Source organism: Anguilla rostrata, chromosome 7 (genome assembly GCF_018555375.3).
Source record: "Anguilla rostrata isolate EN2019 chromosome 7, ASM1855537v3, whole genome shotgun sequence".
NCBI lineage: Eukaryota > Metazoa > Chordata > Actinopteri > Anguilliformes > Anguillidae > Anguilla > Anguilla rostrata.
The window spans coordinates 49,157,170-49,170,313 of record NC_057939.1 but is presented as its reverse complement, the minus strand read 5'-3'; the positions used below and the strand labels follow the sequence as shown (position 1 = coordinate 49,170,313).

The 13,144-nt window shown below is 40.8% G+C and overlaps 1 protein-coding gene across 8 annotated transcripts in view; it reads right to left on the bottom strand.

Annotated features, from left to right (window-relative positions):
- Positions 1-412: 412 nt before the first annotated feature.
- LOC135259931 (Kv channel-interacting protein 4) overlaps positions 413-13,144 on the bottom strand; it is a 162,006-nt gene continuing 149,274 nt past the window's right edge. For all 8 annotated transcript variants that reach the window (XM_064344879.1, XM_064344878.1, XM_064344880.1 and 5 more), the window contains 6 exons: positions 9,759-9,828; positions 8,088-8,158; positions 6,623-6,730; positions 6,148-6,252; positions 5,711-5,773; positions 413-4,665 (listed from right to left, as the gene is read on the bottom strand). In XM_064344879.1, coding sequence (XP_064200949.1) covers positions 4,618-4,665; positions 5,711-5,773; positions 6,148-6,252; positions 6,623-6,730; positions 8,088-8,158; positions 9,759-9,828 — 465 coding nt within the window. In that variant the 3' untranslated portion in view covers positions 413-4,617. The remainder of the gene's footprint in view (positions 4,666-5,710; positions 5,774-6,147; positions 6,253-6,622; positions 6,731-8,087; positions 8,159-9,758; positions 9,829-13,144) is intronic.

The window sequence follows — 13,144 nt, the reverse complement described above, 5'->3', positions numbered from 1 at the left end:
GAAAAAACAATTCAAAATAAGTATAGCCTCCACTACAAGAAACCAAATCCAACGATGTATGAATAGGGAAACCTGTAGCCTCCTAATTATGCCTAAACGATTATAGCGAACAAAAAAACGACATATACAAACACATATGTATACATCTACACACACATTTTGTTTTGCTACTTGTTTAAATGTAAGGCTAAAAGGCTTTTTGTAATTCCTCATACAACAGATCATAGAGCAGTTCATTGGAAAATGCTTAGTGTCAGTCATTGTTTATAAATGCTTGTCACTATGATTTATGTTGTCTTTTTTAAGCTGATAGCCCAAATTTAAAGTTGTGCAACAAATGACACGTAAAAAAAAAATTCCTTTTCAAAACAGGCACGCGCATGCAGCAAGATAACACGACAAGGGGACCGTAAACATTCTGAGCGGTTTTATTGAATCTTTGTTATAAAATGTACACATCTAATAACACAAAGACACGACTGTAAACTCAAGTGTACATCAAGTTGGACTACTCTGGTAATACCTACTCACTGATGCTAGCAGAGTGGCCTTCCCACAGAGACCTCCTCAGCAGAACAGAGACGGTACCCACAAACCCATCTGCTGTTCGGATACCCCTCCTTCTAAACAGGCAAACATGTCGATGCAAACTGGCTATTTCCACACTGTCAAACCTTTTTATCATAAATTCCCCACCCCCCCACCAAATCTCTAATGGCAGCATAGGCAATGAATAAAAGTCTACGGTTGGTGTTTTAAAATGGCATTTGTTGAGTGAGGTCAGAATGGGGGTCAGGTGAGAAATGGGATTTTTGGGTTCGCATTCTGGACCACCGCGATTAGCGTTCTGTGAGCTCGGCTGCTATTGACAAAACCTATCAGCGCTGGGAATGGTGGAAATGTCACAGAGGCTCACGGTCAGGAGCAATATTGCAGTGTGTATTCGGCAGGGGCTGTGCTTTTCCCTGAATGCAGTCTCCTCAAAATTAGCATTTGGGCTAAAACAAATACATTCTTGAATCGGCAGTCTTTAGACCCCCCCGGTCATATTTGTTTCTTGTATTATTAAAAATGTTGTAGATAATGTTGAAGATATTTGCATATCGGTGTACGGCGAACAAATAATTGACGACTGAAATTAAAATTCAGTTTAAAAAAAAAAAAATCTTTCAATGTAAACGAGCCAAGTTAGACAACAAATAGATTCACTTTCCTCTCCATAACACATGGACACATGGCCTAAGTCAGTATGCCAAAATAGCATTTTTTTTGGCTGTGTCTGAAACAGCTTGCTGGCCTTACCATTGAGAATACAAAATGTAACTTGTATACTCAATAGCAGGCAAGCAAGCTGTTTCAGACTCAGCCCTTGTGTGAGGCAAGTTTATTGCTCAAAAATGTAAAAAAACAAAACAAAAAACAAAAAAAAAAAGCTACCAGTAGGTGTCGCCATTGTAATGTTTAGTCTTTAATGACAACATTAACTCTTGCCTTCATCTCACTCGCTACCTTCGTACATGCCAGTAAAACTAGGATTCTATACACTACAGCAATTGAATAACATCCTTGCAAAAGGATTACAAGCGTCATAGCCTTTCCACAGTATTCTAAGGAGCAACTCTTAGCTTCTCCCACCATTTCACACATCCATATGATTTACACAATACAGATTTTTCACCTCCCCCCCCACAAAAGTTCAATTTTCACAGTTTTTAGTTAATTTCCCCCGGACAAATGCTTCTCTTACCAACAGCGCTGATGGTCAGAACCTGAATAAAGCTTTTTAGTGACTTCCTGAAGCTGCAGGGCAGGAAAGGTGATGTGAGGGTGTGAATCCGTTACCCAGCATGCACTGCTGCCGGGCGGATCTCGGACCTGCCAATTATTTTCCTTTCAGTCTGATTTCCCAGAACAGATCAATGCCCTAATCAGAGACAGCAGTGGCTAATCAATCATGATGCAAATGAGAATCTGGGCCCTGATTGGCTGGGATATGTACGCGGGGCACGTGCCAGACACAGAACGAATGAGCTTAGTGCAAATCCACTGCAAATAAGGAAATCAATCCTTGTGCATGGAATGAACTGGAATACTTGCCACCATTTCACTTTCTGCCCCTCAAACAAGTAGTGTTTCCATTGACTTTATAACAGCCTAAATCAGAGTGGTACTTAAATAACACTCCACAAGCCAAAGATCTCTTCTCGTTAAAATATATGCTCTTTACATGTAGCCTACTGTATCACCTGTTTTACAATGAGTATCCTTAAAAAAAAAAAAGGTTCTGCTTTTACAAGATTCTGTGAACACAATGTCATCGGAACTTAAAAATAACCCATAAATATTGTGAAAAGACAAATTATCATATACAGGAAATATACACATGTAAAGTTAACAAACCAGCCTCATTCTACATGGTAGAGTATCATTTCATTCATTGCATACTTGAGGTAAATTAAACTACCTGTGTGCTTCTACTGGTACATCTATTATCCAACATGATGATGGAAATCAAATAGGGGATACTTTACATTCTAGTTGGAAATTCATTATGAGGTTCAAGTCATTTATATAATGTTATATACATTTCTTAGAATTATACAGTGTCAGCAATTCATTTCTTTTTCATTTCCTGTGTTGAAATGAGTAGCTGTTCAGGGTTTTGGAAGTCACACTTGAGCAAAGACATTTCAGAGATTTTAACATGGGATTAAGAAATAATTTATAGCAGTACACAAAATCAAATTAAACCTGAAGGAGGTTGTGTGTGTATTCAGGCAGAGGGGAGGTTTAATGCCAGGGGAACCGAACTTGCAGACAGGGGGATATGGGTTCAAATCCTCGATATAGCACTACTTGATCGAGGTGCAGTACTTTATATAAAGTTCTTACTGTGCAGAATAAACAGTCCATAGTGGGGAAAAAATAAGAAATATGCAATGTAAGCTCAAAAGTGGCCCATGACAATGCCATCTACTAAGCAAATAAATTAAGGTCATTACACTAAATGATTCATGTTGCCACACATTCACCTTTCAACAGCTAGTTCACGTTCATTTGTGCTTGTGATTCGGTTGTATTGCAAAACAGAAAGCGGACGCTCGGCGAGCAAACACAAATATCAAAGCAGAAACAGAGCTCACGAGGAGAAACGGTCACTGTAAAAGGAGTCCTCGTTTCACACGTCCACAGACCTCAGTCACACATGAGGCTTCCATAAGCACACAGAGCTAAGCACCTGCTCCAGACTGAATAAGCCAAGAGGCTTCAATTTGATCAACCGAAACTCTGGATGAGACGTCTCCGAGGGTGTTCTACTTCTCTTCTGTTAGCAGACACAGAAATCTTTCTTTCATATATAACTTATTTTTGAAGTTGTGAAGTCTACACACACAAAGGAAAGGCGTGTACAATAACGAAGCCCACGGGCAGTAAGGCGAGAGATCGCACTGGCTGTGCGGTGGGCTAAAGCACGACTGCGCGGTGCGAATATCCAGCTGGTTAGCATTGGATCTCTGGACCCTTCGCCAGACGGACACGGCTTCCTACCCCTGAAGATGTTGACGAAAAACTTTATACAGTTACTACAAAATTCAGTTCAGTCCAAGTGTTTACATTTCTTAAAAAATCTGGGAATGTAGATTTTAATTCCAGGTAGGAGAAGAACTAGGTAATGTATCTGACGGAAACAGGTACTTGCTTCAGGCAGAGGGAAGCACATTAGTCTTGAAATTTGAAACTAAATATACATCATAAGCTGAAGAAAATCTGTCACATTACCATAAAAATTAATTAGACTACAGACTTTTTAAAAATGAAAATGAAATTGAAAATGTACTGGCCTGAAGGCATTTCCAGTGCTTGGGACAGGTATACCTGCACGGGCTTTCAAACACACTCCAGTCTCTGCCTGCCAGTTGTTAGTGACCACACCATCCCGTCAAATCGCTGACGTAGGCCCAGTCATTTCCGACATCGCTATTGTCTGGAAGCGGGGCACGCCAAAAACCAGGAAGTGAATGTTCAAGATTCTAACAGGAATGTCAGTACACCGAGTTACGAGTCGCATGTGCATGGTCTTTATCGAAGTTCACAGACTACGGGCATGAGCGATACTCCAAAAACTAAAATTTAATTACAAAAAATTGTTTGGTGCATGCTGGAAGCAGATCTTGTCCTGACTGAAGATTCTAACAGCAATTAATACAAAACTATACACACGGTTAAGGAGACAAAGAGCGTAGGTTGATCAAACTGAAACTCAACAGTACAGGTGTAAATGCTGGAATATGCAGTGCTTTCATACATTAAAAGTTCTAGAATCGTTCATATCTTTTAACATAAAAAGGCATGAGGTCTAAACTAAAAAGGAGCCTACGGTTTCTTGAATTTATTTATTTTTTTAAAGAAAACATAAAAGAAGAACAACAATCGAATGGGATCATAGCGGTCAACCAAGCTTATTTTGCATAATACACAGACATATCCTTCCCAACGCGTCGCTGATGACGTCATTTATGCAGTATGAATTTGAACGTTCTGATAAGAAATTGATGGAGACAAAGGGGGGGGGGGGGGGGGGGGGGGGTGCCAGAGTAGTTCTGAGCCGGTCTCAAGTTAAATTACGTTTTCAAAGAGCTGCAACGACCTCATTATATTTTCATCCTGTGTGGGAGAGGAAAGAGAAAGAGAGGGTGAGGTTCACGAGTGAGCTACAAGGACCCAATTCTGCTCACACAATACATCATAGTCATAGAGATGAGGGAGGTGGGGTGGGGGGGTTGACAGAGAATCCGACCAGCTGGTGAGCATGCGCTTGACTCCAGGTGTGTGAGATGAAGACAGGACCATGAGGAAACGTAGACAGAGAAAGTGTGTGTGTGTGCGTGGGTCCATGCGTGTGTGTGTGCATACACGTGTGTGTATGTGTGTGCGCGTGTGTGAACGTGTGTCCATGCGTGTGTGTGTGTGTGTGTGTGTGTGTGTGCGTGCATGTGTGTGTGTGTGTATGTGTGTGCGTCAGCTTCTTCCTGGCACCCACACCCCTCACACAGAGATCAAGCCCTCTGATTATGAAGCGTATTCTAAGCCTAAGCGTATTAAGCCAAAGGACGTGTAGCCGGTACACAGTGGGTATGCTCCACATCTGCTGTTGGATGTTATTGTTTTCAGTAAGGTTCAGTACAAACCAATGGAAAAACAAACCATGTATAATTTAAAAAGGAGGAGCACATTTATATTACATTAATGCAGGCCTACATATTACATCATATTAAAGCTTGACACAAGACAGATTTTTGTTGAATAGTGAAGAATGATATGGAAATTGTTGTTGAAATTGCAATTCTAAGCAAAGCAAGTTTAATGGAACGACAATGTTTTGACCTGGAAATGACTTTCAATACATTTAGCTACTCTACATTACATTTAGCTGCCCTAAACCCAAAGACCCTGCTTTCTAGGTAAGAACGTGGTCACTCCATTGAACCTTTTGTGGATCATGAACACATCGTAGAAGGTAGCCCTTTCCCACACAAGTCGACTTCGTACCCCTGGGTCCCTGTGAATCTGCGATATGTGAATGCACTCCCATCTCTTTACATTTTTAATGAGGGTAAACATTTCCAGATGTTTACCAACTGGAAGCCAGTAACAGATCCAGCTCTACAGTCAGGGACCCAGCGGGGGGAGGGGGGGAAGCACAGCTTACGTTTTGGCAGCAGTCGATGAACTCATCTATGGTCACCACTCCATCCCTGTTTTTGTCCATTTTCTACAAATTAAGGGGGGGAAAGAAAAACGCATAATTTCCTTTCTTCTGCTTTTGTTCAAGACACAGAGACAGGCTGCATATTTCAGGACCTGCTTACCGAATAAGTACAAAAAAAAAAAAAACACATATCATGAAAAATGTAAAACAATTTTAACCACGGAAGCTGTGTGCATAAATAAGTTGTGGCTTATTTATACACAGCAAAATGTTGCAGTTGAAATAATGCTCAACATTTTGCCATTACCTGTATGACTCTGATTCTTGCTCTTATTCTTATTAAGTGGAATAATGCATTACAGAAGAATGCATAGTTCCATGTTGCTGTACCAGCAATGCTGTACAGTGAAATGGCAGCGACTAGGATAGGAGATTACCTGAAAGAAGATTTCCACGTGCTGTCTGGGTGCTTCCTCTTTCAGTATTGGGTATGTGCATTTCCCCATCATATCATAAATAGCCTTCATTATGTCTAACATTTCCTAAAATGTAATGAAAACAAGATACGACTTGGTACTAGCTCACTTGCAACATGCATGTTGCCATTTGATGGTAATTTCAGCCATTAGAACAAGGCTTTTTTAGCAACTGATATTAGCACTGGACTCTGCTGAGCTTGTGCACAGTAAGAGAGCATTAATTTTGCCTTTTGTGCAGCATTAGAAAACCATGGCCAAGAATGGACTTTACTTTTATTTTTATAATTATGGTTAAAGTAAAAGTTTAATCTTTTGAAAAATGTCAGTAATTAAAAATAATAATCGTTGGGGCATAAGATAAAACATGAAAAATCCATAAAGCTTGACCATGAAATATGAATTCAAACAAACAATGTTTGGAATATTTCATTACCTCTTTAGTTATATATCCATCTTTATTAATATCATACAAATTAAACGCCCAGTTGAGTTTTTCTTGGACTGAACCCCGTAGCAGAATCGAGAGACCCATGACAAAGTCCTGCAAGCAAAACAGAGGAACAGCACTATTAAAAAAAACAGCACACAGAACTTAACTGTGTCTCGATCGCATGTAATAAACACTTTATAAACACTTGTTACATTGCACAGAACATTCAAAGGCATGAAATCCATCCATACATTCACACCGGCAAATAACAGCTGGTAGCATAATGTAATGAATGCTTTAAAGCAGGGGTCACAAAGTCCAGTCCTGGAGGGCTGCTGTGTCTGCAGGTTTCTGTTGTGTTCCTGCACTTAAGTGCTGGACTTAAATCATTGATTGGCTAAAAGAATCTGCACACCTTGTTTCCAAGGCATCAACTGGCTGCTGGTTGAAACTTTGATCCAAGGACCTTCTTGGTGTGAGGCAACAGCACCACCCACCGCACCGCCACACTCTGGATATGTTTTTACATATTACGGTAGTATTTAATCACAAAAAAATAATCTATAACTTATTTTCCGCACTGAGAAATGCCACGTCACTTCCGAGATAAGACTGCATTTGGCCGCCAGGCTGCAGGTTGATAACCCCCCCTCCAGAGCTCGTAACACAAGCTTTGACGTTGACACGGGGTTGAATAAACAGCGCGTGACATTACAAACAGAGCAGATAAACGTTTGCCTCGTTAGATCTGCGTGTATGGATGCGCATGTCGCTCCATTAAAACGTGCGTCTAATTTCGTCCAGACCCGACTTCTACGTGCCCTAAAACTAACAAAGAAACCAGAAGACCGTTCCCCAGGGTGCTAATAAACTCGCAGCTTAGTTTGTGCTTTAATTATTTATGGAAATCCAGATGATTACTGGGATTTGTGCCAAAAGCACTTTAAAACTAGCTTTCCAAGTTATCTTACAAAGAACCTCACTTGTATTTACAGCCCACAGGACAAATGTATGACCCCTGTTAATATGAAAAAATATACTTTGCTTCAATTTCATTTTTATATCCACCAATGTTTTATGGGAATAAAATGAAATAAAGAAAATGAATTTCTGAAAAAATATATAGCTAAATATATGAATCAGTGTTGCTGCTTGCTGGGCTATAGAGACCTCCACACTCACAGATACGGAATATAATCTGGTGTATTTTAAACAATAAATGTTCTCTTTACATAGGCCTACATAGGAAAATATTAAGATATATTTCAGAGCAATGCATTTTTAAAAATACTACAATACGTCAAAGTGGAACAAAAAAAATAAGCATCAGGTGCCATTTTACCTCACCTGAAGAGACACCTGTTGTTCCAAATTCCAGAGTACCATACAGCAAATACAACATATGGACATATAGATATAACGAAGAGCTAAATGAAAGAAAGTGAAAAGTGTTAAGCATGTGACTTACCTCAAAACTCACAGATCCGTTGTGGTCTGTGTCGAATGCATTGAACAGAAAATGTGCATACGTCGATGCATCTGAAAGAAATCAAGATCCAAATCAGTCACATCATACGACAGTTTCCCTTGCATCCTGTGACTAATCTCACAAGTCTTAACGGCCCCTTTCCCTCATACTTTTCAAAACTTACAATATTTCACGCAGCAAATATGCGGCGCATATATGAATTCGCCCTTTCAACAACAGTGCGCGTTTAGCTCGTTCGACGCGTTAATCTAAACACCGTCTCTCACATTCGCGCTACATTTTCACAGTGTAACGCAACCGTTATCAAAATGCTAATCTCGCGCCTTCTCTCAACATGGACGCTTCATATTCCAAGCGAAAAATTCAAACATCGTTAGACAGGGATTGTTATTGCTACCTGGAAATAAACGCATTGTACTGCATCTCGTAGGAGGCACTGAAAAAGCATTCGTGGCGCATTTGTTTGCTCAGCTTTGCGTGATTAAACAAGATTCTTTGTTGTAACGGACAGAGAAAGTGGTTAATAAGACCAATTATCACCGATGATAAATAAACTGCCAGCTCCTTTTGTGCTCTATACTAATAAAAATCAAGCATAAGATACATATACAGACAAATGTAGCAGAACCCTTCATGCAGGGCAATTCGTTTTTGTCACAGAACGTGTTTTAGGGGTGACTGCATAAAATATTGCGGACATAAACAACAAGATTAGGCGATGAAAGCACAATTACATGATGCCGAATTAAAAATGTCTCCGGTAAACTGTGCACTCTGTCAGTACTGTGCTACCTGGAGTCTCCATCAAGGTCCTAATGGGACAGGCGGCTTGTTAAATCTCCCATGATATAATTTGGAAGCAACGAACTACTGAGTGCATAACTCACTGAAGATGCGTGGTTGAGTGGACAATAAAGTTGCAAACCAGTCGTATTGCTGGGCTACTAACAGATTAAGCACATTATTTGATAGACACAAAGAAATGACACCACTGTCACAGAGTCAGCACAAACCAAGAACCACCAATACTGAATATGTTAAGAAAGATCATATAAATAGATGCAACAATATTATGTTGACACACTACGGGCATATACTGTATCCTCACTATTGAACACATTCTTTTAAATATGAGAAAGCAGCTTGTTACAGATTTATTGTAGTAATTTTAACTCATTTTATGGCCGGAATTTCTCAGTGCTCTATCACCTGCTTCTCATTCAAATCACATCATGCCGACAAGAACAAAGTATAATCATAAAATAAACGAGCACGGACCATCATACGAGCAGAGTGCACACTGCTCACAGGGGTTAAAGACAAAAAGACAACAAAAAGCCTCTTTGAATTTTTAAAACGTTTTAATCAATTATTTAGGGTCTATCTAAACTACAAATTGCATTGATGAAATCTCACGCTTGCGGTGGGGAAATCCATTACTGTGTTGTCTCAGAGTCCCAGAGCGAGCCACGGTGACTGAGGCAATAGCAGTGAAGCAGCAACATGGAGGACATGGGTCGGCAGGGAGACATGGTACTGTACAGTCCCCGCTAGACTCCGAAATTTCCTCCACCACCAAGCACCTGAGGGGGTGTCTAAGGAAGTACATAAATGGCCATGAGTCGCAAACCTGACGTCGTGGCAACGTACCTCCCTGTGGGAAGAACTGTGAATATATGTCTTTAAAGGTGTCCTCGTTCACGACCCCACTCGGGCATTCCTGAAACAAACACAAACACAGAGTTGTCACCGTGCGCAAAAAGCTTTGCCAAGCCATGTAGCAGAGGCAGAATCCCTGTGTGTGTGTGTCCAAGCCAGATGCAGTGCTGAATACTCTGGTCTGTAGATAACTGATGAGTCCTAGATACTCTCTTGTATGAAGTGCTAGATACTCACTCAGTAGCATGCAGGCAAATGGTCAGTGCAAGATACTCTTTAGTATGCAGGCAAATGGTCAGTGCTAGATACTCTTTAGTATGCAGACAAATGGTCAGTGCTGGATACTCTTTAGTATGCAGACAAATGGTCAGTGCTGGATACTCTCTAGTATGCAGGCAAACAGTCAGTGCTAGATACTCTTTGTAGGTAAACGGTGAGCAAAGATGGGCTAAATGGCTTGTTCTTGTCACTGTGCATTTTAATGTTCGTAAATACACACAGCGATCAGTTTTATGAGGTGACGGACAGTGCATGTAAACAGTCAATGTCTTGCACAGAATGTAAATGATGGGAGATGCATTCTCCAGTGTCACTGTGTGTTGTCTTTGGGGAATTGTACCCCCCCCCCCCCCCCAGAACATGCTACAGAACCACTATTAAAGTCGGAAACAAATACAGTCAGCTACTATTCCACAGCATCAGCTCAAAAAAAGCAGCTAGGCAATAAAGATCAGTTCAAGCAGTTCAAGTTCCCCGAACATGCAGAAATGACAAGATTGCAAGTATCAGCAGGGTTTTATTGTTGTATCTGTAAATGGACCCATCACCGCGTAAAATGACCTTTTAAAAATTCTCTGCAAAAAAAAGAAAACAAGTAGATTCACAGCTAAAACGATAAAATGTTTATGTGAAAGCTCAGAGTGGACATTCATATCAATATATAACAAGTTCAAGAATCATGATAGAACACTGATACTAGTTGGAACTGTGGAGCAACAAAGGTTGTGTGTAAACTATGAACCAAAAGGTCAAAGACCCCACCTGCACACTCTGCTATAAAAGCACTTGTGCCCTACTTTTGTCACATCTGACCTCCATGAACTCGCAAGGTCAAGTAAATTGTAAGGACCATTTTAATCGATTGCGGTGTGCAACTGAGTTTCAGCACAATTCAGCTCTTCACAGAAACAATAGCATGAGCAAGTAACTGTTTAGAATGAGTCACCATACCCAAGTAGATTGCCAGGCTCTCTTGTTTTAGACCGTTACAGCCAGAAGTCCCCCCACCAATCATTCATATCAACTGAACTTCTCGTACTTGGAGTATATTTTCCACCACAGGGTGGCTTTCTTCTCAGGGGAAAGGTGAAGAGGAGAGGTCTGAATTTTGTGCCTGCAAATTTTAATCTGTAAAAATCAATATTCTTCCAGGAACACAGGACGAATCCCTTGTGAATTAGCCGTTACCAGCGGGCGGACATTCAAATCGAAAGCACAATTTTGCGTCCGGTTACACTTTCGGAAGCGTTGCATGTGATCAGTGACATCACTCAATAAGAGTTTTCAGAATGACTCAAACCTTATGAACAACCTTCTTCAGTTAATATCACAGGCAAGGCAAAACTACTAGCATTAGGGGGAAAAAACAGAGCTTTTAAGATACCTGACACTAGCCAGAGGCAAATAGAACAGCAGCATATGGGTGAATACTAATTACAAACCCCATGTAAAATATTTACTTAATCAAATTTAGAAACACTAAATTTAAGATTGTTTGACACGAAGCTCACCCAGAAAGAGAAGAAATGTGTCGTTTGAATAAAAGAAAATGTGTCAGTGGACCCCGGGGAATCCTGAACTGTTGTTCACATTCGAGCACTGGAGCAGAGCCTATGGATTCCTGACACAGTGAGGGTGCAAAGCTTTGCAGAATGTCTTAAATGCAGGTTGTACCTGGAGGCATACATTAGGCCATTGCTACGCCTCGGCAACTTTACAGAGAAACCAATCCCAGCACCGGGACCCCCAAAATAAAAAGGAAGGGGAAAAACGAGAAGCTAACTGTGCCCTCTAGCCTTGGGTTGGTTTATGGTTTAGTTAACTCTATCCTCTTTTTTAAAGATTTTTCTTTCCTCCTTCTCCCCCCTTTTTTGTAACGTCCGATTCTGCAGCCGCGATGTCCGCCATCAGTTCAGCAGAGAGCAGACGAGCAAGTGCTCTCCCCAAAACTGCCTGCATGCCCCTGTCCCTGCCCCAAATGCACACTAACAGGGCCTTTAGAGCAGTGGTAACCAGCCCAGTGGTAACCAAGGTTTTTATTCCAACCCCAATTTGGCACACACCTGATTCTACTAACGAGCAGCTCAACGAGATCTCTATCTGTTGAATGAGGTGTGCTTTGTTAGGGTTTGAGTGAAAACCTGCAAGGTGGCAGATCTCCAGGAACAGGGCTGGTTACCACTACTCTAAAGTGTGCATGATGAGCCACACTGGGTTCCTTAATGATTGTGGAAACCCCTTCAGCTGTTCTGAAAGTCATGTACAAAGTCGTTTACCTGCAAAAGGAGCACTCAGCAGAATTCAGTTACAGAATATTACCTAGCTCCTCCATTCCATTGCGCACACAGCCATTGCATGCAATTGGTCTTCATTTTCTGAAGCAGAATGACGCAATTCAATAAGTAGAAAGATCAGACCATGACCACTACCTCACCTCTTTAACTAACAAGCGCACTGAGAAAATGGATTTCTTTGCTTCTTTTCATTACTCGGATCGATACATTTTAAACATGACTACCTTGACCTCAAAGACGTCTGAATTCGAACGAGCTAAAGTCCTACAGGTTTTCCAAGCAAGATGCTGTATCTTACGTAAAAATGTGGTCCACAATTTAAATTGCTACCAGAGGGTTAAGATGCCCAGCTGACTAGCATTTGCATGGTAAGTGAACGACTGTTTTTGCACTAATCGTGATGGATGAAGGGGTAATGACGCTGATTAAGGCTGAAGTATAAAGCATCCCGATACTGCACAAAGCACTTTCACAGAAATGATGGATCACTTTACAGAAGAAAAGCAAAAATTACAATCGGCACAAAATCTGGCATCGGATCTGCAGTGGTAGATGCTACCGCAATAACTGAACTAAAGAGGGCGTAAGCAAGAACGACACGTTCTGAAATCAGTCTGCCTTAATGGGAGGATCAGGAAAAGGATACTAACACAAGCACAACTAATGGCCAGTTTCATAAGCATCTTTGCTCATAAATATTATTTGAAATTAAAGACACTTTAGAAAAGATACTTTGTCACTGTAGGCATACAACGAAATTGTTTGGTACCTCTCAGAGGCCAGCAGAAATGATACATTAACAGA